Source organism: Chiloscyllium plagiosum, unplaced genomic scaffold (assembly GCF_037043375.1).
Source record: "Chiloscyllium plagiosum isolate Xiang-an unplaced genomic scaffold, Cpla_swu_hap1 HiC_scaffold_19, whole genome shotgun sequence".
NCBI lineage: Eukaryota > Metazoa > Chordata > Chondrichthyes > Orectolobiformes > Hemiscylliidae > Chiloscyllium > Chiloscyllium plagiosum.
Window position 1 is genome coordinate 42,437,380 of NW_028270157.1, and position 25,993 is coordinate 42,463,372.

At 41.6% G+C, this 25,993-nt stretch overlaps 1 protein-coding gene across 1 annotated transcript in view; it reads left to right on the forward strand.

The window, feature by feature from the left end:
• The window catches only part of LOC122559632 (sodium- and chloride-dependent GABA transporter 2-like), an 88,584-nt gene that overhangs the window by 36,581 nt on the left and 26,010 nt on the right, over positions 1-25,993 (forward strand). The window contains exons 5-10 of the mRNA XM_043709430.2: positions 2,577-2,709; positions 6,191-6,325; positions 11,334-11,437; positions 11,631-11,755; positions 23,534-23,646; positions 24,559-24,696. Coding sequence (XP_043565365.2) covers positions 2,577-2,709; positions 6,191-6,325; positions 11,334-11,437; positions 11,631-11,755; positions 23,534-23,646; positions 24,559-24,696 — 748 coding nt within the window. The remainder of the gene's footprint in view (positions 1-2,576; positions 2,710-6,190; positions 6,326-11,333; positions 11,438-11,630; positions 11,756-23,533; positions 23,647-24,558; positions 24,697-25,993) is intronic.

Sequence of the window (25,993 nt, forward strand, 5' to 3'; positions counted from 1 at the left end):
GCAGTGTGTTCCAAGCTTTTACTACTCTTGAGTAAAGAAACTACCCCTGACATCTGACCTATATCTATCACTGCCCAATTTAAAGCTATGTCCCCTTGTGCTAGCCATTGCCATCCAAAGAAAAAGGCTCTGACTGTCCACCCTATCTAACTCTCTGATCATCTTGTATGTCTCAACAAAGTCACCTCTCAACCTTCTTCTCTCTAACGAAAACAGCCTCAAGTCGCTCAGCCTTTCTTCATAAGACCTTACCTTCATGCCAGGCAATATCCTAGTAAATCTCCTCTGAACCCTTTCCAAAGTTTCCACATCCTTCCTATAATGTGGTGACCAGAACTGTATGCAATATTCCAAGTGCAGCTGCACCAGAATTTGTACAGCTGCAGTATGACCTCATGGGTCCGAAACTCAATCCCTCTACCAATAAAAGCTAACATACCGTATGCCTTCTTAACAACCTTATCAACCTGGGTGGCAACTTCCAGGGATCTATGTACATGGACACCTAGATCTCTGCTCATCCACACTACCAAGAATCTTACCATTAGCCCAGTACTCTTTATTCCTGTTGTTCATTCCAAAGTGAATCATCTCACACATTTCCATATTAAACTCCGTTTTCCACCTCTCAGCCCAGCTCTGCAGCTTATCTATGTCTGTCTGTAACCTGCAACACTATACATAACTGCATCAGCCTTAATGTCATCGCACATTTACTAACCCATCCTTCTATGCTCTCATCTAGGTCATTCATAAAAATGACAAACAGCAGTGGCCAAAAACAGATCTTTGTGGTACACCACTAGTAACTGAACTCCATCAACCACCACCCTCTGTCTTCTTTCAGCTAGTCAACTTCTGATCAGAACTGTTAAATCACCTCAATCCCATTGCTCAGTATTTTGGACAATAGCCTACCATGGATCAGTCTGAAGAGTAGGTCATGGTCAGTCATGGGAGTCAATAATGGTTAGGGAACTTATCACATGGCAGTCCATAGAGTCCTTCATGGATGGACCTACAATCCCAGGACTTCTGATACTCGACCTGCAAGTACTGACCGTGAACCAGTCCCTGATTACAAGGATTCAGATCCTCTGACACTGGAAGGATCCAAATGTCTGTGTAAGAGTGGCCAATCCTTTAGACTGGAATCACATGAGCTCCTTAATTGACTATGGCATTACACCTTGACTGGCTGTAGTCCCCTTTCACCCTGCTCAGGGCTACGCACCTTTGAATTTCACATATGGGTATTTGCATGAAGCACATGTACTTTGAGAACATAAATGTTGATTTAACATGGTGCCACACAATGTCTATTCCTTAACTACTCTATGCTGTCCAAGAGCACTAACTGTTTGAACTCCTTTGTGTCTCTTCATTCAAATGTCACACAAATGATAGTGGCTAGTGACCTGTAACTTAGCACTGAAGACCCTGTGTGCTTAGAAAGTAATGCAAGCTCCACAAAGGCTGGCAGCCCAGAAGTCAACGCTCGTGTCAATGAGTGTATCCAAAGGAAACAATGTGAAGCAGACTGAACTTGGCTTCCTCCAAGTAAGCTGTAAAATAAATGAACACTAAGAATTTAAGCTGGGAGCCCAAGGATGCATGGGTCCATGTGAGTGCAAAGGCATCCTATGTAGATGTATCAGATACACATCTCTACCTACATACAATGCAGCCTGGCAAAAGCTTATAGGTGTTCCTGAGCTCCGAAAGAAAAGTGCGATGGATTGAAGTGATGTGCATGATAGTTTGAGAGCTGCCACCATGACATGGTGAGGCTGGTGGTTTGCTGGTGCTGACTAGTGTGGACAAAATGCTAGCAAGGATGATGGCTAAGTAGAATGTGGGGATGTTGTTGTGAAGAAGCAGTTGATTGATGGCCAAAATAAGCATTTGGCAAGCTGCATGAACTGGGCACCTCCTCTGATTTATGTTGTAGAAATTTTCACAGTCTGGTTTCTTAGTGAAAAACATGAAAATTGGAAGTGACATATAAGAAGATTGGAAACATTTTTCTGGAACTTGAGAATCAGACTTTTTCATTCTCATCATATTTTCGCACCTTTTTCACCATTACTCATGTCACAGCAAGGAGGGGAAAATTCTGCTCACAGATTGGTTGCAAGTACTACCTTAATCCTTGAACAAGCGACAATTGAATGAAAGGGCAAGTGTCTTCATGTATCTTGCCACTGTTTATTTGTTTTTCCATCTTAAACTCTCTGCCTGATAGTGCTTAGTGTTCTCAGAAACTGTGAAAGGAGTGACCATATTAATTATACACACAACAGACTTCACTTGGCAGAGGAGGGTTAACCTGAAAAAATTGAAGAATAAATAACAAATGTCAGTTTAATTATTGAGATCTGGAAATTGAGGTATTGATATTTAGTGCCTCTGCTCTCAATGGTGTTGCTGTTTGGTTGGATGCTGTACCTCACAACCCATAGATCACAAACAGAGGTTTTTAAGCATGTCTTTTTCAAAATAATGTGACAAAATATAATGTTATTAATAACATTAATAACACTAACTCTCTTTCATGTGGTTCTTGTTCTGTATAGGAAACGTGTACTGAGGTTGTCAGCTGGAATTGAGCATGTAGGCGCTATCCATTGGCAGTTAGTACTTTGCCTTCTTTTGATCTGGATTATTTGCTTCTTCTGTATCTGGAAGGGAGTTAAGTCAACTGGCAAGGTAAGGGGCTGAAGTGGATTAATTCCTTGAAAGAATGGTGAGCAACACTAAGAATCAGGTTTTATTTGTGGAACACTATTATACAGACTGATTCTACATATGGTGAGCAAAAAGGAGTCCTATCAATTTATAAATGGTAAAATATTTCATTGTGCATTTTCGTTTGATCAACAGTGGGCCTGTGATGAGAAGTTATGACTACTGTTATCGATATGACTTCTTTTGTCCTTCATTTTCATTTAAGTGTCACATGACTGAAGTCACACATTCAAAAGAAGTTGATATAAAGAGCTGAGATAGGAAGGACGTCTGTGTTGATATTTGGTTGTGTTGGTAGATGCATTACGGAGTGGCATCCAAATGCAACCTTGTAGCAGAGAAGCGATCAGCAGCTGTTGATGTGATTCTAATTTGGGATTTCCAGATCTCTCCCATTCCTTCCCGACTCTACTTTAAAAAGTTTATTTTAAGCTCTTACCTTTTTTTCTTTGAAGCCAGTAGACGTCCCCGAAAGCATTAAAATAAGAATAGGTTATGTTATGAAGTCGAAGGCATGTACTGTACCTTTAAGAGAGAGTGAATGCAGGCACCTGTCATGTGACTGACTGTAGGCATAAAGTGTACTGGACAATTTGAAGATGTAACATTTGAGCTGTAACTCAGATACTGAGTTGTTTTCACAACAATCCAAATTCAACCAATCAGTTTAAATTATACTGAAAATGTGTCGCTGGAAAAGCGCAGCAGGTCAGGCAGCATCCAAGGAACAGGAGAATCGACATTTCGGGCATAAGCCCTTCTTCAGGCTTATGCCCGAAACGTCGATTCTCCTGTTCCTTGGATGCTGCCTGACCTGCTGCGCTTTTCCAGCAACACATTTTCAGCTCTGATCTCCAGCATCTGCAGCCCTCACTTTCTCTCAAAGAGTTTAAATTATGCCCCAATATACTCAAACCCAATCAAATTTTAATTTTACTGTTTTGACAACATTAAACCAATGAGATGATCCAATGTTTTAGGGTAGAAAAAGCAGGCATTTTGGACAGTTATGAGAAAGTGAGGACTGTAGATGCTGGAGCTCAGAGGCGAGAGTGTAGTGCTGAAAAAGCACAGCAGGTCAGGTAGCATCCGAGGAGCAGGAGAATCAATATTTCAGGCATAAGTCCTTCATAAAACATCCCAAAACATCGATTTTCCTGTTCCTTGGATGCTGTCTGACCTACGGTGCTTTTCCAGCACTACACTCTCAAGTTTAGACAGTTAGCCAGAGTTGAAACTTTATTGCTGGAACAGCACAGCAGGTCAGGCAGCATCCAGGGAACAGGACATTCGACGTTTCGGGCACAGGCCCTTCTTCAGGAATGAGCAGAGAGTGTTCAGCAGGAGAAGATAAAAGGTAGGGAGGAGGGACTTGGAGGAGGGGCGTTGGAAATGTGATAGGTGGAAAGAGGTCAAGGTGAGGGTGATAGGTCAGAGTAGGATGGAGGCGGAGAGGTCAAGAAGAAGACTGCAGGTCAGGAAGGCGGTGCCGGGCTGGAGGGATTCGGCTGAGACAAGGTGGGGGGAGGGGGGATGAAGAAACTGGTGAAGTCCAAGTTCATCCCCTGTGGTTGGAGGGTTCCCAGTCGGAAGATAAGACGCTCCTCCTCCGACCGTCGCGTTGTTGTGGTTTGGCGGTGGATGAGTCCAATGACCTGCATATCCTCGGTGGAGTGGGAGGGGGAGTTGAAATGCTGTGCTACAGGGTGGTTGGGTTGGTTCGTCCGGGTGGCCCAGAGGTGCTCTCTGAATCGCTCCGCAAGTAGGCGGCCTGTCTCCCCAATATAGAGGAGGCCACACCGGCTGCAGCGGATGCAGTAGATGATGTGGGTGGAGGTGCAGGTGAATCTGTGGCGGATATGGAAGTTTCCTTTGGGGCCTTGGAGAGAAGTGAGGGGGGAGGTGTGGGCGCAAGTGTTGCACCTCCTGCGGTTGCAAGGGAAGGTGCCGGGAGTGGAGGTTGGGTCGGTGGGGGGTGTGGATCTGACAAGGGAGTCGTGGAGGGAGTGGTCTCTACGGAAAGCTGATAGGGGAGGGGAGGGAAATATATCCTTGGTGCTGGGGTCTGTTTGGAAGTGGCGGAAGTGACGGCGGATGATGCGCTGTACATGGAGATTGGTGGGGTGGTAGGTGAGGACCAGTGGGGTTCTGTCCTGGTGGCGGTTGGAGGGGCGGGGCTCAAGGGCGGAGGAGCGGGAAGTGGAGGAGATGCGGTGGAGGGCACCGTCGACCACGTCGGGGGGAAATTGCGGTCCTTGAAGAAGGAGGCCATCTGTGTTATACGTATTTTGAACTGGTCCTCCTGGGAGCAGATGCGGCGGAGACGAAGGAATTGGGAGAATGGGATGGCGTTTTTACAGGGAGCAGGATGGGAGGAGGTGTAGTCCAGGTAGCTGTGGGAGTCGGTTGGTTTGTAGTAGATGTCCGTGTTGATTCGGTCGCCTGAGATAGAAACAGAAAGGTCTAGGAAGGGGAGGGAGGAGTCCGAGACTGTCCAGGTGAATTTGAGGTTGGGGTGGAAGGTGTTAGTGTAGTGGATGAACTGTTCAACCTCCTCGTGGGAGCACGATGTAGCGCCGATACAGTCATCAATGTAGCGAAGGAAAAGATGGGGGGTGGGGCCAGTGTAGTTGCGGAAGATGGATTGTTCCACATACCCTACGAAGAGGTTAGCCAGTTAGCCAGAGACAAGGAGCACCAACGGCCATTGTCAGACTGCCTGCAGACCCTCTTTCTAAAAAGTACCTTTTTCACATGAAACATCTTTGCAGCAGAAGACTGAAGATGACCCGGGGAATCTGCAAACAGAGGAAGTTTGACACCTGAAGATGACAACTGGTTTTGAAAATTGATTTGCTGTAAATTTAATAGGGGCTTTATTGTTAGTATATTTTTATAGGGTGGGAGGTGGATAACAATTTTTTAAGAGAAAGGAGACTTACAGTTGTAAATTATTGTTATTTAATGTTATCTTATGGAATTAACGAATAAACTGTTAATTTTTTTTAATAGCGGAATTTGGTAGTTCTCTGTCACTCATACTTTAGCAGATTGTGAAGTGAGGTAAGCTTTTCTGTGTGTTTGGTTTAATTAGCAGAAGGGTTTAGTGTGTAGTAGCAGCTACATTTAGAGCTGGTGCTGCCTATATTCAGTAAGTCACAGTCTCTCAATGGAAGCTTCAGGCAGCCATTAGACCTATTATTTGAATTTGGGATTCATTTGGGAATATGGGGACTTGACAACCTCTGTTCCTGGCATTGCACTGGCTTGGAAATTCTCATACCACTGTAGTCATTTGGATCGGTAAGTAAAGACTTTTGGCTTGGCAGCAGTATCTTGTTAGATGACAATATCAATTATGAAGCTAAAGCATATAACAGTATGAAGGAGCATGCAGAAATGAAGTTAGCTTTGATTTCTGTTCTGTTTATTTGCTTTTCAGGTTGTATACTTCACTGCTATCTTCCCTTACGTGATGCTTTCCATTCTTCTCATCAGAGGATTAACTTTGCCAGGTGCTGTTGAAGGAGTTAAGTTCTATTTATCCCCTGATATTTCCAGGCTAGCTGACCCTCAGGTAATAGGTCCAAAAACATGTCATTATCATATTGTTATTTGTGGGAGCTTGCTATGTATAAATTGGTTGTGTTTCCTATGTTACAACAATGACTGCATTTCAGAAACTGGCTGTCAAGTTCTTTGTGAGAGCTAGCACTTTTGAATATATTCTGTGTTGTTGGAGTAGTGTTAATGACTCATGAAAATTGCTAACCATAAAACAGTCTAACTTTATTATAGCATAATTACTGGTAGGGGAACAGTCTCTTACATTAACTTCTTTCCATGGTACTTCCTCTAAGTATCCCAGATCAAATGGTTATATATCTCTTTCTGGCAAGAATCAGAGACTGTTGTAGTTAACCCTTTATTGTAATTTGCTTAACATACTCCATTGTGCATCTTCACCAAGTTTCTGTTCAGATTTCAATGTTCTATAACATTCTGGAAACCCAGTGCATCACTCTCCCAGTGTTTCTGTGCATCTAAAGTCTCTTAGCCTCTTTTTGTTCTCTTAGGTAAATGTCATTCCATTCTCTCTCTTTCATGTTCTCTTGTTTTTCCTTCTCTTTATCCTCAGTTTTGTTTTTGAAATTCTTGCCTCTGTACCACTTAACTGTCTGTGGTTTGTTGACTAATCTGTGGTACCTCTCACTTTCATATTTAGAGAATAAAATGTTCTTTTCTGCTATTGGTTCTCTGGACTCTGTTGAGCAGAATTCAAACTGGAATCATCTGCTTCAATGTCTTCTTTCATCCATGCTTATTTCATCAACTCTGATTTCCACTCTGCTGCTCAGTTGTATCAAAGCTTTTCTGTTTTTTTTTAGTACTGTGTTATGCTGTCTTGACCATGTAAGATTTTAGGTGTGATCATTTTTCCAAATCTGGATTGATTTCTGACTCAAACCTGTTCTCCCTGTTGAAGATCTGGTGGTTTCAATGTTGTTATTCTATGATGACTATCAGTTTTCCATTTGCTTACTTTCCTCTCTTGCTTGTAATTTTTTTTTGACTTGTGGCATCAATGTATGTTGAAGGGTAGAAATCTGTTTTTGAAACTGTCTTCTAATGATTATCTTGCAAAGGTGAGGATCTGTAACTCAAGAACACCAGTTAGCAATGCCTTTTTGTTTAGGAATGCATCTATAGTTCTGACTTCCCTTTCAGATTAGTTTCCATTAGCTTCAATGAACTTATGTGAATAAATCCAAATAATTCTGTAAACTTTGAAGCTCCGTGTTCACTAATTGTGTGTTGTTATCTGTTATAATATTAGGAAATGCATAAATTACTTTCAATGTCCTTATCACTGCTTCAGATATGTGACCATACAATTGTTTCACCTTAATCCACCTCAACTAGTAATCCACAATATTGTGAACATGTTCTTTTGTGCTCAAATAATCCATTATGTGGGATTCCCATGGTCTTAGAGGAAAAGTCAGTTACATTTATGGTTCTTTTGATTTCTGTCTCGGAATGATACATATAACATGCCCAGCTATCATTTCTTTCCAGGGTTTTCAGGAGACCTAGCCTCTAAACTGAATACCATGCTTGAAATCTGTGCACAGTAATATTCAAATGATCTTTTTATGTATTGTAAGATCTCAAGTGTCAATGCTGTCCTTGTATCTATCTCTCTGTCTCTGTCTTTCTCTCTGTCTCTCTCTGTCTCTGTCTCACACTCACATGAGAGGTCATGGCTATAGTCCTCTGAGACTATGGTTCTCCAATAACCTTCAACTCACTGCAAGATGCATAAATAACTCTCTTCTTTAACCACAATTCAGCATCCGAGAAAAGCTAAAACCACTGCACCAGAATTTACTTTAAAGCAAGTACTGTATCATTTTCACAGGGTCTGTGTACTGTAATAATTTCAACTTAACTGTAGAAGACATTAAAGAAGTTTAACAATATTGTGTGAGTCTTTGACATTGTGAACACTTTTGCCTTTTTAAACCTTCTGTTTGAATGTTCTGCCTATTCTTCTTCTGTAATAATTTGCTTAAAAATGCCCTTCTTTACATCAATGCCACTGCATGTCTTTGGCTGGATAATTTTCCACACCAAGCAATTAGATTGGATTGCCACTATCAATTGCTTTTGTGTAGGACACATCTCCTCGTCTCTTCTTTTTTTTAAATGTTTGACACGTTTAACTGTCTGTGTTAACTTCAAAATTTGGACCATCTCCCTCTGTTTGGCCCATTTGAGCTTCTGAAGTGCATTCAGCCCAAGGTGAGCCCCCAATCCAACCCCCATAGCCTCGCATATACCATGGCCAGTCCATTTGACCTGCACATCACTGGACACTTTAGACAAAGATGATTTGCCTTTGCTAACATTAAATCTTTTCAGAACCGCAAGCTACCTGATAATGTATCATCCATTACTCTGACCACTATTTCATTGCAAATTATCTCCGCTTTCAAATTACTATAATCAGTCTTCTGCTAATCTGCACAAATCAAGAATAAATACATTGATATTTACCCCATATCTCTGAGTATGTTTTTGAATTTTGCATTATTGTGATATGTTCTGCCTGAGATTGAAATGTCTACAAAACATCAATATTTTTTGGTAAATGACATCGATTCCCAGATCAAAACTGAAATGGTATGACCACAACAGTCCCTCATTGTGTACAAAAGTGGACTGACCTGTTCACAATCTATTTTTTTGCTGCTAGACCCCAAAATTGAGTGGATCACTTGTACAAATTTGGTCATGCTTCAGCCTGATTCAGGTTTGCAACTTTCTGGAAACTCGACAATACAGGTTTTCCATCGCTGCTTGCCACCATGTATTAATGTGTTAGTTTGGGTGGAAGCAGTTTCAATAATTGCTCAAAAATCCCAGCTATCCATAAACAGTCTGTTATCCTTGAAATCTATTTACAGTTCTGTGAACATTCTCTTGCACAAGCTTCTTCCATGTTACTGTCTCTAAGACTCTCAGATCACTTAATTTGATTTATTGTCACATCTATCTAAGTACAGTGGAAAGCTTGATAATGAGCAGTACAGACAGATCATAGTAAGCAAGGATATACGGATCATAGAGTGGAAAAAAAAGTTGGAAAGAGGCATGCAGATTACACCATACAGGGCATACGCTAGGCAAGATCAACATGAACATCAACATTATTTGAAGTTAGAGTCCATTCAGCAGTCTAATAATGGCAGGGAAGCTCATCTTGAACCTACTGGTGCATGTATTCAAGCTTCTGTATATTTTGTCTGACAGAAGAGGTTGTAGGAGAGCATTACCAGGGTGGGTCTTTGATGTTGGCAGCCTTTCCACAGTAATGTGCTGTCTAAATGGAGTCCATGGTTGGGATGTTGGCTTCTGTGATGGTCTGGGCTGTGTGCACAGCCTTCTTTGGTTCTTACGGTTACAAAGGTTCAGAGACAGCAGTTATAACCAGCCTGAGGGTTTTGTTTTGGAGAAGTGTCGATCAGTGCCTGAGGTTGTGCACTTTACACCTCCCCAGCATGGCAACACTGAAGGGTGTTGCGCAACCCCATTGGATGCTTTGAACTCAGTTCATGAGCCCATTGACCAAAGATCACAGAATATTCTGGAAGGCGCAGGATGAGGGGAATAAAAACACCCAACTGTATGCCACCCCCTCAGTGCAGACTCACAGCATGACTTGTGGCAGAAGATCATATGGCAACCAAGAACCCAGGAGAAGATGCACCCTGACGTGCAAGACCCACCTTGATGGAAGATAGCCAACCCTACATCAGAAAGGAAAGTGATTCCACTAGCCCAATTCAAATTTGTGGATTGTTGTTGGTCAAATCCTTTCTCACACAGATTTGATAGAGAGTAAATATTATGGGAATTTGGAAAATACTCACATGACATTTTTAATTTGGAGAATTTAATTAATAATATCGAGTTGAACTGCAAACTGAATTCTGTGTCCCTTTGTCCATCTCACTGACAAGAGTACTTGGGTAAAGTGTTTTAGTACATAAGCTGTTTGAAGTATCCAAAGCACAGACAACACCTTGATAGGAATATGTGGAAAACCAGCAAGTTTTATTAATTGTTGGTTATTCTTGTTATTTTGCAGTTGACGTTACAAAGACACATGCCTTGATTTCAAATTTTGCATCAGCACCATAAAAAGCTGGTGACAAATTGTTTATTTTCAACAGTGGTTTCATCTCAGCCTTCAACATTAGTTCAAGCTGACCAAGTTGTATCTGTTTAACCTGTTTAACTTTAAGCTAGTCTTCTGGTACCATATAAAACTGCTCACTTAAACCTTTTTTGGGTGGAGCAAATATTAAACAGGGCAATGCCCACAGTGTATTAATTTGTTAAATAGACATAAAAATATTTGTAACTGAAAGAGATAACAGCTGTGAAATTCTACCAAGACTATAGCAGGAAACCCATTCATTCTTTTAAGACCTCAAGGCAACTCTCTCACTAGTTGGGATCTCATTTCAGTCCCTGTAAAGAAGGCACTTTAGCTATAGTAGTAAAAGCTAATGAATCCCAAAGGGGATGGAGCTCTTACCTAAGCAGCCAACTTGCCCATTCATTTTTTTCACTTTTGTGGGCTGACTTTCTATTATCAGAACAGCAGCACAATTATCAGATCATTCAGGAAGGCTGACTGAAACATCTTATTAACATGACTCATCCAGGCCACAGATTGAATTGATCATATCCCTGTTTAATTTGGGACAGGCTGTTGGTCCAACCCTCGTGAATCTATAAATGAAATAGACTATATAGAGTTTGTACTTGATTATTCTACAATGGAATGAATGTTTGAGTCAAAGATGAGAGAAAATGTGCTCATTAGTCACCAGTTCCTGCATTGAACTCAAAGATTATGACTGCTGTGAAACTTAATTTTGCCTGAAACTATCTTTTACTGCACTGTTAATTTAAGAGGCATTTTTATTTGTATGTGTTAATGAAACTGATAATTGTTCACTTCTTTTCGCCTATATGTTTACTTCTACATGTTCACTTCTTTTCATCTTCAGGTATGGATGGATGCTGGTACCCAGGTCTTGTTTAGCTTTGCTGTCTGTTTGGGTGCCCTCATTGCTTTGGGGAGCTACAATGACTTCAATAATAACTGTTATAGGTATTCTACTATTTATGTAATGTCATTTCCAATCATCCTGTAATGTTTCTTTAGCTTGGAATATGATGAAGATTAATTCCTCTTCTAGGACAACCTCAGCTATCCTTGAGTTAATATTGTGAAAAAATAATTTACCACCAAAATACTGTTTATAAAGCTATACAGGTCAACTAATTTTATTCCTTCTTCTTAGAGATTGTTTGTTCATGAGTGCCTTGAATAGTGGAACCAGCTTCATATCTGGGTTTGCCATCTTTTCTGTCCTTGGATTTATGGCACTTGAGGAAGGAGTGCCCATTTCTGATGTGGCTACATCTGGTATGGAGAATTCCCTTTTGAAATTCAATGTTAATGCAATATTTATCAGCTTTATTTGGCTTAGGAATGAGGATACCAGAGAATAATAATAGAGCAATAATGTTTAAAAATGAGATAGTTATATGTGCTACAAGAGTATATGGCTAAAGCAACATCATACTCATTGGTTTTAAATCATTCATTTGGATGGAGCTAGATCTAGATGGTTAAAACTCCAAAGGGGCGAGAATCTTATTCACGAATTCAAGTTGGAATCAAGGATCTGATGCTGATTTGAAACCTACATGCCCTGCTGTCAACAGCGGGAACTTCAGCTAGCCTCAGAAAATCTACAGCATGCTTCAAAGACATCTAGCTTGTGTAGGAGAGCCTTTGACAGCAGGTAGTGATAGTGAGAGACAATTCAGTTCAGAGAAATGTGTTGGCTCAACTGGAAGAGGCTTGAGGTGAGGGGGAAGAAAAGCCAAAGACGAGAAGTTCAGAATAGGGCAGCTGGAAGCTTCTGATAGTGGCCAAAGAACCAGCAAGGGGAAGTAGAGCATACAGTTCTTAGGTACCTAGGTAGACTGATTGGCAGCACTCCTGGGTCTGGGAAGCTTAGTGAAGAATGAAAAGCAGGGCAGCAGCAGCAGCAGCAGCCTGAGATTGGTAATTTAAGGAACTAAGACCACAAATATTGCAGAGCTACTGCAGGTGGCCAGAGAGCTGAGAATTATAATGGACAAGGCAAAAAGCTGCAATATAGTTAGATGGATCTGAGCAAGGCCTTTGAGTTTAAGAGGCTAAGAGAAGAAGATCCCTTTTTTGTCTGGTAGACAAGATTATCTGTATGACATAGTTACGGGAAATTAGCAGTAGGAACTCCATCAACTGATTAATCTTTACAGTATCATGGTAGACCTGCAATATATCAATTGTAAATAGTTTGTTCCACAAAGCTACACTATTCTGTTAATTCTGTTAATTGCCATGGAATAAAGAAACCATGCTTTATAATTTTCATGTAGTGCATAGGTTTAATTTGCTTGTTATACATGAATTAGATTATTTGTTGCTATTTGAATGATAACAAAGTGCTCTCAGTTGGTTAGATTATAGAGTCTTGATTCAGTGACACTATCACCACACCACCATCTACCCTTACCATAATCCTTCAGTAAGACTCTTTTGAATGGCTGAAGCATGTGAGGTAGAGGGATGCTGTGGCTTAATTAGGGACTTTAGGTTGCCCATGATCAGCAACCTTCAGGCTATTAGGCCTGACAGAGTCCAGTTACAGACTATAATAACTGTTAGAGCTTAATTTAACATTCATTGCAAATCATGGATTCAGGGATCACAAAACTTCAAATGTGCTGTCATCCTTAGAATTGCTCTCATGTTCAATCATTATTGTGAAAGCTTTCCCTCTACCAAGTATAACAGGTAAGTAAAACATACGCACAAACCAGGAATTCTTTATTGCCTGACAATGAATCTTCATAAACATTAATGGAGATGGATAAGTATAAAAGTGCAGAGTAATCTTATACAATGATATTCATCCAATGTTACAGGTCCATCTGGATACTGTTGTGGCGATTACTCTTGATTTCTAATCAGTAATTTTCCTACTCATCTTGAGGAGGACAGACTTTAGGATATCTGGCATCTGACCAAAGATCTATGAAATCATTCTCTTTTCTAATGTGCAATGAGGAAGGGTTTGTAGAACCCTGACCTCTCATGACCTCAGTATAAAAAAATCTAAGGTCTAGACCATTACAGATGCCATAAGCCCTGCAGGAAAGAACCATCTTCAGTGACCATTGAAATGACCATTTTATAGTTGCCTGTAGTTGACATTATCCTTTAGACTGTAGTCAGTTCAAATAAGTTATAAATCACCTATATACTATGCTATAGAACTCCACTAGTAGATAGTCAAATGCATGCATGATTGCTGATGCACATAAATGTAGTTAGAGACAAAAAAAATCCTACAGATGCTGGAATCCAACATAGACAAGCAGGAGGCAGGAAGAGAACAGCAAACCAGGCAGCATCAGGAGATGGAGAATTTGACATTTAAGGTATAACCCTTTAGGAACGGAGGTGGGGTTGGGGGAACTGCAAATAAAGAGAAGTGGGGGGAAGGTTATGGGTGGGGAGAGAGGCAGTGTGGTGAAGTAGTGATAGGTGAATACAAGTGGTAGATACGACCTGGTAGGTCATTAGGAGGAATGAAACCGGTATCAACCTACTTCTTATCAACCTCCCAGGTCGTATCTACCATCTGCCTTAACCTATCAGTACCTCTCCACTCTGCCCCTCTCCCCACCCTTAACCCTTCCCCTGCCTTGTCTTTATCTGCAGCTCCCCTACACCCACCTCCATTCCTGAAGAAGGGTTATACCCGAAACATTGACTTCTCCACCTCCTGATGCTGCCTGGCTTGCTGTGCTCTTCCAGCCTCCTGCTTGCCTATGATGATGCACATAACCACTGAAATCTAACCACATCAGCCAATAGCCTTCTACTGAACTATTTCTTGAGCAGTCCTCTCTACCTCCACCAACTCTTGTCCAGGTGTGTTTAGTGAATCACCCAATGCAGACTTTATTACCTTATTTTTATATAACAAAAGGGTTGTAATTTTTGTGCTGGTTCTCGGCAAGGAGAAAGATGGGACAACCAAAAACCGAACTCTCTGAATGATGAGAGAGAGAGAATAAGATGAAGCAGATGAAAAGGGGCATGTGACAAATATCAGGTTAATGATACAGTACAAGTGAAAGCTAGACTGAATATAATAAGTTCAGAACAAAAGTGAAAAAGAAAACAGAAGCAATGGGAGAATCTGAGAAAAGACAGGTAGCTGATATAAAAGAACCCAACATCTTCTATATGCATATAAATAATAAGGGTAGAAAGCAAGAGGCCAGTGGGGGAGAGAATGCAGTCACTGACCAAATCTACACATGGATGCAGTGGCCTTGACTGAGGAGCTAAATAAATACTTCTAACTGCTTTTTAAGAAGCTTCTACACGACTGATAAAGGGTCATTTGAAATGGTTGGCTGTACCAAAACTGAATAAATCACTAGGTCCAGATCAGCTGAATCTGAGGGTGCTGAGGAATATAAGTTGGAAATTGTAGAGGTACTTGTCATAATTTTCCATTCCTCCTCAAATCCTCATCAAAGAACTAGAAAATTGCACATATTATATCATTATTCAACAAAGGATCTAAAGAGAACCCTACAAGAATAGACCAATCAATTTAATCCTCATGATGTGAAAGCTTGAAGCTGTGATAATTATTATGATAAATATTTAGCTTTATATTCAGCTAAGCTGCTTAGTTAAATGACGAAAATAACCATTCCCTCAATATTTAGTACAGGATCATCAAAGCGTGGATTGGCACAAAAAGAAGCCTTTGCCACAAGCCAGGTTGTACAGCATAACTTGTCTGAAACAGTCAGCATAAGTATATGATAAACTTAACTCTTTCCATTTTGTGCACTGAAATATACATACCCCCCCAAAAAATGGCAAAGGACTACCAATAGTGAACTCATTGCACACAATATCTTGAAGATTTTCAATTCTGGATACATTGCATTTTTATTGTATCAAAGATTCACCTGGTCATGCCAGGTATTTTATATTGTGAATACCATTGCTCCAGTGATGGCCATTGTGCATGATCATATTTGGAAGAAGAGTCACTGAACTCATAACATTCACTTTATTTGCTCTCCACTGCTGCCAGACCTGCTGAATTTCTCCAGCAATTGCAGTTTTGGTTTGATCAATCTGTGGTATCAAGATAACAATGAGGACCAGGAACATTAGGGGCAACCATCAGAAACCTTGTACTACACTGTGAGGAGATCACCTAACTCTCTAACAAAGGGCGTCAGCCAATAGGCTGCACAACTTTGAACCACTGTGTATGTCCATTATACTTCAGAACCATGTGAAATTATTACTCGGTAGACAAATGGAAAAGCTGAAGAAGGGCCTGTGCCCGAAACGTCGAATCTCCTGTTCCCTGGATGCTGCCTGACCTGCTGTGCTGTTCCAGCAATAAAGTTTCAAAATGGAAAAGCTACCGTGTTAACAATCATTGATACTCCCAGGAGTATGTTATGCAGTGCTCACAAAAAGGGAAGATTAAAGATGACTATAATTGGCTTGCTGGAAACCAGTTACTCAAGCTGAATCAAACTCCAGTCCTGAGGAAGGATCACTGGACCTAAGACATTAACTCTGATTTCTCTGCACAGATGTTGTCTGACTTACTTAGCTCTTCCAGCAATTTCTGGTTTTGTTTCTGATTTCCAGCATCCACAGTTCTTTTGGTTTTACTCAAGCTGAATGTTGGACAGAAAGTTGGATTACAACACCAGACTGATGGCACAGGGAAGCCAGTAGAAATTGTTGATGTGCTCGAAACCAAGATCTTAGAAAGTACAAGCACCAAATGATGCTGTAGGGTGATGAAACAGAAGGAGACCACAAACAGAAAGACCAAACATGATTTCTTATGACAGAATCATGCTCTACGATATAACAGAAAAGAACCTTAACCAGCATTCCAAAAATATGTAGCTGCCTTCAGCAAGAATCACCTAAACTAAAGCTATATGATAAGCAGACTGTCAATATGTTTTAGAGACCTGTAAACTGAATGTAAAATGAAACAAAAACAGAAATTGCTGGAAAATCTCAACAGGTTTGGCAGCACCTTCAACAATTATTGCATTCTGGAGAAGTTCCAGAGGATTGGAAAATTGCTGATGTGATACCCCTATTCAAAAATGGGTGTAAGTGAAAAGCTGATTAGTCTAACATCTATTGTGGAAAAGTATTGAAATCAATCATTAAGGAAGTAATAACAGCACACTAGGAAAATCATTATCTAATCAAGCAGAGTTAGCATGGCATCATGAAAGGGAATTGTGTCTGACTAATTTGTTAGAGTTTTTTGAGGAAGTCTCAACCAAAGTGAATAGAGGGGGATCAGTAAATGTGTTGTTTGACAAAGTTAATTTATAAGCTAAGAGCCCACAGTGTTGAAGATGGTATAGATATAGAATTGGCTCATTGGCTGGAAGTGGCAAGTTGGGCTGAAGGGTTTACAAGGATGTTACTGGGACTGGAGGTTTGAGTTCTAAGGAGAGGCCGGATAGGCTGGGAGGTTGAGGGGTAATTTTATAGGGGTTTATAAAATCATGACGGGATTGTTAAGGTGAATGATAGGCATCTTCTCTCGAGGGTAGGGAATTTCAAGATGAGGGGCAGAGCTTTAAGGTGAGAGACGAAAGATTTAAAAGGGGCCTGGGGGCCAACATTTTCACACAGAGGGTGATGCATATGTGGAATGTACTGCCAGAGGAAGTGGTAAATGCAGGTACTGTTATAATAGTTAAAAGGCATTTAGACATGTACACAAATAAGAAAAGTTTAGCGGGATTTAGGCCAAACACAGGTAAATGGGATTATTTTAGCTTGGGGAAAACTGGTCTGCATGGACAAGTTGGACTGAAGAGTCTGTTTCTGTGCTACATGACCCTGACACATGACCAATGGGTTCCAGAGGGATAAGTGTTGGGACTACAACTGTTTATACTATATGTTAATGACTTGGAAGAAGGAAGTAAATATACTGGAGCCAAATTTGCAGATGACACTAAAATAGGTGGAAGGCAGGTTGTGAGAGGGATACAAACTGTTCACAGAGAGATATTGATAGGTTCAGTAAATTGGCACATGTTGGCAAATGGAGTATAATTTGGGAAAATGTGAAGTTATTCATTTAGAAGGGAAAACAAAAGAGCAGAATAGCAATGAAATAGAGAAAAGCTGAAGAAAGTTGCAACATAAAGGGACTTTGGGATATTTGTGCATGAAACACAAACGTAGCACACAGGTGCAGCAGGTAATCAGAATTAGAATTCGTATTAGATGTTGTAGTCATGTAAGCTGAAGTGTAGGAATACAGGAGTACAGTGAAGAGTGGACAACGTTGCCATTCTCTGATGCCATCAAGCTCCTTCCAAGACGCCAGGCTGTGGCTTGATCCGGGTGTCTGCATGAAGATATGACTTAAAGAAGACTTTAACATCTGGATATTTCTGATTCCTTTTGGCTTTGTTTCCTTTATTTCTGCTGTATATTTTAGTCAAATGTGTAACCAATCAGGAAGACTAATGGAATATTGGACTCTATTTCAAGGTGGTAGGAATGTATGAGTAGGAAATTCTTACTGCAACAGTTCAAGATGCTGGTGAGATCATACCTGGACTACTGAGAGCAGTTCTTGTCCCCTTATTTAAGGTAAAATATAATTTCATTGGGGGCAGTTCAGAACATGTTCACTAGGGTGATCTTTGGTCTGAAGGGATTATTTTAAGAATAAAGGCTAAACTGGTCTACTCCCTGGAGTTTAGAAGAATGAGAGGTAATCTCATTGAAACATATAGGACTCCTGAGAGGCTTGACAGGGTAAATGCTAAGAGGGTCAGATGGCTTTGTCTCGGAATAAAGGGTCACCAGTTTAAGACTGAGATGTGGAAGAACTTGTTCTCTGAGGGATACAGATTTTTGGTACTCCTTGCCACGAAAGAGCTATGGGGCAGATTGCTTGTGTACATTTTAAGGTTGAGGAATATTTTTGATAGTAGGATATCAGGGGTTACAGGGGAAGGGCAGGAAAGTGAATATCAAATTAGCCATGATCTTATTGAATAGTGGAGCAGGCTCGAGGGCCAAACAGCCAACTCTTGTTCCTATTTATTATTGTCTTATCTGTGGAGAGAGAAAAACAGAGCTAATGTTGTGAGTCCAATGACCGTCCTTCAGAATCCAGAACCTCTAACACTAACACTTCCTCTTTCCACAGATGTTGACAGTCCTACTGAGTTTCACCAGCAATTTCTGTCTTTCCTTGTAAATTAATTGCAATATGTTAAAATACATGAAAACACAATGTAGTTTATTTTGTAATTAGTTAGATTCTTTAAGGCCAAACCTTTTGTCTAGGAAAAAAGGTGATGTTATAACATGACAGCCCTGTACTTTTTAAGGAAGGATGTTTTAAGCTACTAGGAGAAAGTAAGGACTGCAGATGCTGGAGATTTGAGTCAAAAAGTGTAGAGCTGGAAAATCACAGACAGTCAGGCAGCATCTGAGGAGCAGGAGAGTCGATGTTTCCAGCATAAGCTCATCACCAGGAATGTGGGGTGTGCCCAAGGGGACTGAGAAATAAATGGGAGGAATGCAAAAGTTAGATGAAGGTGAGGAGTGATGGTGATAGGTCGGGGTGGATAAGTAGGAAGGAAGCTGGACAGGTAGGACAGTTCAAGAAGGTGGTGCAGAGTTGGAGGGTTGGATCTGGGATAATGTGGGGGGAGAGGAGATGAGGAAACTGGTAAAATCGACATTGATTCTGTGTGGCTGGAGTATCCCAAGATGGAAGATGAGGTGTTCTTCCGAGCAAGTTCGAAAGCCACAAAGGGATCAGTTCCATGTTTTACTTCTCTTTTCAAGGCATACTGGGGGCTCAATTCCACCACAAAAGAGACTCACTGCAGTTTCAATAGCATATCTGTCCTCTTACAGAATATTCAGAACATCTCAGTAGGGAGGAGGCTGACTGAATCTTAGCGAAGGAATCTATTGGAGTTACACATGTGGATTCCTCTGCAGCCTCAGGCAAAGGTATTTGTCCTCCTCAGAGAAGACTCATAACCTTGGCCACACCCTGTTAAACTGCCTCCTGCTCCCATTATCTTGCTTCCCCTCTGTATTAACAAAAGTATATGAATCATCCATTGAGAACAGGCAAAACCCTTCTGTTTTAATCTCGTCCCATCAACACATGATCATGAAAATACGATAATCAGTCCCTGTATTCATTCACTCGTTATCACAGGATATTCACTGGACCTTGTAAAATTATAATTACCCACCTTAAACAATATGACAACAATCAACCATGTGACTTATAGACCTTTTGTATTATTTCTATTAAAATGGACTGCCTTTGTGTGTAGAGAAGAGATTTGCAGAGAAGTGTCACCACAAGTAGATGCACGACTACTTTTGGGGACATTGAGAATCTCTCGCCCGCTGTCCGATAATAGACAATAGACAATAGACAATAGACAATAGACAATAGATAATAGGTGCAGGAGTAGGCCATTCAGCCCTTCGAGCCTGCACCGCCATTCAATATAATCATGGCTGATCATTCCTAATCAGTATCCTGTTCCTGCCTTATCTCCATAACCCTTGATTCCACTATCTTTGAGAGCTCTATCCAACTCCTTCTTAAATGAATCCAGAGAGTGGGCCTCCACTGCCCCCTGTGGCAGAGCATTCCACACAGCCACCACTCTCTGGGTGAAGAAGTTTCTCCTGAGCTCTGTCCTAAATGGTCTACCCCGTATTTTTAAGCTGTGTCCTCTGGTTCGGCACTCACCCATCAGTGGAAATATGTTTCCTACTGCCAGAGTGTCCAATCCTTTCATAATCTTATACGTCTCAATCAGATCCCCTCTCAATCTTCGAAACTCAAGGGTAGTCGCTTCAGTCTTTCAGTGTATGGTAATCCTGCCATTCCAGGAATTGACCTCGTGAACCTACGCTGCACTCCCTCAATAGCCAGAATGTCTTTTCTCAAATTTGGAGACCAGAACTGCACACAGTACTCCAGGTGTGGTCTCACCAGGGACCTGTACAGCTGCAGAAGCACCTCTTTGCTTCTGTACTCAATTCCTCTTGTTATGAAGGCCAGCATGCTATTAGCCTTCTTCACTACCTGCTGTACCTGCATGCTTGCCTTCATTGACTGGTGTACAAGAACACCCAGATCTCTCTGTACTGCCCCTTTACATAAATTTATTCCATTGAGGTAGTAGTCTGCCTTCCTGTTCTTGCTACCAAAGTGGATAACCATACATTTATCCACATTAAACTGCATCTGCCATGCATCTGCCCACTCACCTAACTTGTCCAGGTCACCCTGTAATCTCCTAACATCCTCTGCCACCCAGCTTTGTATCATCAGCAAATTTGCTAATGTTATTGCTGATACCATCTTCTATATCATTAACATATATTGTAAAAAGCTGTGGTCCCAGCACGGATCCCTGCGGTACCCCACTGGTCACTGCCTGCCATTCCAAAATGGAGCTGTTTATCACTACCCTTTGTTTCCTATTAGCCAACCAATTTTCAATCCAATCTAGTACTTTGCCCCCAATACCATGCACCCTAATTTTACTCACTAACCTCCTGTGTGGGACTTTATCAAAAGCTTTCTGAAAGTCCAGGTACACTACATCTACTGGATTTCCCTCGTCCAACTTCCTAGTTATATCCTCAAAAAATTCAAGAAGATTAGTCAAGCATGATTTCCCCTTCATAAAACCATGCTGACTCTGTCCTATCCTGTTACTACTATCCAGATGTGCAGTAATTTCATCCTTTATAATAGACCTCAGCATCTTTCCCACCACTGAGGTCAGACTAACTGGTCTATAATTACCTGCTTTCTCTCGCCCACCTTTCTTAAAAAGTGGTATAACATTAGCCACCCTCCAATCCTCAGGAACCGACCCCGAATCTATTGAACTCTGGAAAATAATCACCAACGCATCCACGATTTCCCGAGCCACCTCCTTCAGTACCCTGGGATGCAGACCATCAGGCCCCGGAGACTTATCAATCTTCAGACCTAACAGCTTCTCCAACACCAAATCCTGGCAAATATAAATTCCCTTAAGTTCAGGTCCTTCAGCCACTGTTACCTCAGGGAGATTGCTTGTGCCTTCCCAAGTGAACACAGATCTGAAGTACCCATTTAATTCCTCTGCCATTTCTTTGTTCCTAGTAATATATTCCCCTGTTTCTGTCTTCAAGGGCCCAATTTTTGTCCTAACCATTTTTTTGCTTTGCACATACCTAAAAAAGCTTTTACTATCCTCCTTAATATTCTTGGCCAGTTTACCTTCGTACCTCATTTTTCCTCTACGTATTTCCTTCTTAGTAATCCTCTGTTGCTCTTTAAAAGCTTCCCAGTCCTCAGTTTTCCCACTTATCTTAGCTATGTTATACTTTTTCTCTTTTAACTTTATATGTTTCTTTACTTCCCTCGTCAGCCACGGCCACCCATGCCTCCTCCTGGGATCTTTCTTCCTTTTAGGAATGAACTGATCCTGCAACTTCTGCATTATACACAGAAATATCCGCCATTGTTCCTTCACGGTCATCCCTGCTAAGGTATTGCACCATTGAACTATGGCCAGCTCCTCCCTCATAGCTCCATAATTTCCTTTATTCAACAGAAGTACTGTCACTTCCGACTGTACCCTCTCCCTCTCAAATTGCAGATTGAAGCTTATTGTATTATGGTCACTACTTCCCAATGGCTCCTTCACTTCGAGGTCTCTGACCAATTCTGGTTCGTTACACAATACCAGATCCAGAATTGCCTTCTCCCTGGTCGGCTCCAGCACCAGCTGCTCTAAGAATCCATCTCTGAGGCACTCCACAAAGTCTCTTTCTTGTGGCCCAAAACCATCCTGATTCTCCCAGTCTACCTGCATGTTAAAATCCCCCATAACAACTGTAGTGACATCTTTGCGACAGGCCAATTTCAGCTCCTGATTTAACTTACATCCGACATCCAGACTACTGTTTGGGGGCCTGTAGATGACTCCCAAGAGGGTCTTTTTACCCTTGGTATTTCGAAGCTCTATCCACACTGACTCTACATCTCCTGACTCTAGGTCCCCCCGCGCAAGGGACTGAATATCATCCCTTACTAACAAATATCCACTGTTGTACTGAAACTTGTGTCGTCCGGATTTGTGGAACAAAATATACATCAACACCTCCTCCAGACACTGCCTCACCTGGATATGCGTAGTATTCCCTTGATTTATTGAGCAATCTGAAGTAGAAGTGATAAGTGCAAGATGTATTTAGCTCCCTGCACATACTAACTATATATACTCTTTATTTTCAAATTAAGAACCCATATTACTATTTCACAATAGTAAAAGGAGAATGTAACAATGATCAGGGATGCAATTAACTGGATTAATTAGGGAAGAGCATCAGAAATGAGTTAGTAGAAATAGTACATGAAACTAATATGATGGATGAGTTTTTAAACATAGAGTTCAAAAAATATTTTATACAGTCTCATACAATAGATTTTCTGCAAAATTAAAACTGATGGAATAAAAGTGAAAATGGGATCGTGGATATCAAGCTTGCTGAGTGACAAGGGCTGACTGTTGTTTCTCAGACTCACAGTTGTTATGTAGTGAATGTCCACAGGGATCAATACTATAATCACTGATTTTCTTGATATATATTAATGATTTAGACCTGTATGTGCAGGGCAAAATACACAAATAATACAGAACCCAGAAGGATTGTGAATTAGGAAGAGAATAGTGATAATCTTCAAAAGGACTGAAACAGGTTGGTGGATCAGATGGATGTGTGGCAGGTGAAGTTCCATGTGAATAAAGAGGAGTACTACATTTAGTAAGAAGAATGAGGGGAGGCAGGAACAGAGACACCTGGCCTAAACATGCGCAAAGTTTTGAAATTGGCAAGGCAGCTTGAGAATGTCATTAAAGCAACAAATGGGATCCTGAGCTTCTTAAAGACAGCCAGATTACAAAAGCCAATAAATCAGCAGAAGTTTACATTTTTTCTTCTTGTTACATTTTGTTTTTTTTCTAACCCCTCTGCCTCTATCTCTTGTAGGTCCTGGTCTAGCTTTCATTGTCTATCCAAAGGCAATTACATTGATAGCTTTCCCTCAGCTTTGGGCCTGTTTGTTCTTTATCATGATTATCCTCCTGGGTCTGGACAGTCAGGTACTGCTTAAAAAGATGTAAGAACTAAACTCTGCTTTGTCTTTTCCTAAACAGGGAAGGCATTAGACTGAGTTAATGAATGCAAGTTTCTTAATGACAGTTCACTTTATTACTTTTCAAAATAACTCTCAATGTTTATTATTTGAACTGATTTTTAAAAAGCTTTAAAAGGTTACTTAAAATCTTTAAAAGGTATTAACAGTTAATTATGTTAAATTGTTTAATGTTTGATGACACTGACCTTTGTACATGTTTCTGGCATATCTGATCCTGTCACAGTCCAAGTACTGGGATAGATTGGTGCAGGGAGCAGGTAAAGATCAGAGGTGTAAGATTGAGTCAAAGGGCCAAAAGTGAGGGAGATTAAAGGTTGGGCTCAAAGGATGGTGCAGCAGTGAGGAAGATTGAGTTGGAGGTTGACGATTGGGAATGTCAGGATTTGAAAACTCTGGGTTTACTCTGTCCACGGAGCAAAGGTCAATGTGATTTATGGTTTTGCTAGAGTAAATGGGAGGGTTGATGACCAAAGGACTCAGGTTTATGGTAATTGGCAGAAGAACAAGAAGATGATGAGAATTTCTTTGACAATGTGTTGTGTGACGAACTGAAATGCATAATTTGAAACTGTAGTGTAACTAAATTCAGCGAAGCATTTTAACATTAAATTAGTTATTAAAACTGAAAAGGATCATCTGCAGGATTATAGGAACAGAGTAGTATAGTGAAGAGATTTGAACAGCAAGCTAATATAGGTGCAATAGATTAGTGTTCTTTTATGCTGTAAGACTCCCTGAATCAAAAGGATATCCAAAAACTAATTCTAAAATCTTACCTTTAGAGAACTGAAATTTATGTGATGCTTGAAATTTTGTTTTGTTCAGTTTTCTGCTTGGTAATTAGTTCTTGTTTTAGTTTGTAGGTATAGAAAGCTTGGCAACAGCAATATTGGATATGTTTCCTGAGATTTCCCAAAGAAAATATTCCAGGATGATGGTTATCATGGGCATCTCAATCTTTTCATTTGCTATTGGTCTATTAATGCTGACAGAGGTGAGAAGTTGTTTTTCTAATGTCTCAAATAAACAGATTGAAATTGTGTGCAAGCTCAATCTGTCTGTTCGGGTAAGCTGTAGCAGCTTGAAGGTTCCAAGCTAAACTGGCATAATGATTGTCCTTTCTCTACCACAATTTGTAAATACAGCAGTATATTGGTCAAATTTCTAGTAAGGAAATTTAGTCAGATTTCTACAGGTCTTCTTTCATGAGTCTGGAACTTTGGCTGTTCCTCTCACTTGGATAGAGATTATGACTGGCCCCCGCCTCCATGTTGGCGACCCTGACCGGTCAGCCCCACCCCACCTCGATGTCAGGGACCCTAACCGGTCACTCCGCTCACCTCGATGTCAGGGACCCTAACCGGTCACTCCGCTCACCTCCATGTCGGGGACCCTAACCGGTCACCCCACCCCACCTCCTCCCCATGTCAGGAACACTGACTGGTCACCCCCAAACCGTCTTCATGTTGGAGACCCTATCCAGTCACCCCCACCTCCCTTCAATGTCGTGGATCCTGACTGATCACCCCCACCCACCTCCTCCCCATGTCGGGGACCCTGACTGGTCACCCCCACCCCACCTCGATGTCAGGGACCCTAACTGGTCACTCCGCTCACCTCCATGTCGGGGACCCTAACCAGACACTCTGCTCACCTCCATGTCGGGGACCATGATCGGTCACCCCACCCCACCTCCTCCCCATGTCAGGAACACTGACTGGTCACCCCCAAACTGTCTCCATGTTGGAGACCCTCTCCAGTCACCCACACCTCCCTCCAATGTCGTGGATCCTGATTGATCACCCCCACCCACCTCCTCCCCATGTCGGGTACCCTGACTGGTCACCCCCACCCTGCCTCCATGTTGGGCACCCTATCCAGTCATCCCCACCTCCCTCCGATATCGTGGATCCTGACTGATCACCCCCACCCACCTTCTCCCCATGTCGGGTACCCTGACTGGTCACCCCCACCCTGCCTCCATGTTGGGGACCCTGACTGGTCACCCCCACCCTGCCTCCAATGTCGTGGATCCTGACTGATCACCCCCACTCACCTTCTCCTCATGTCGGGTACCCTGACTGGTCATCCCCACCCAGCCTCCATGTCGGGGAACCTATCCGGTCACGCCCACCCCTCCTCCATGTTGGGTACTCTGACTGATGAACCCCGCCCCGCCTCCATGTCAGGGACCCTGACTGGTCACCCCCGCCCCGCCTCCATGTCGGGGACCCCATCCGGTCATCCTCTGCCCCGCCTCCATGTCGGGTACCCTGACTGGTCACCCCCGT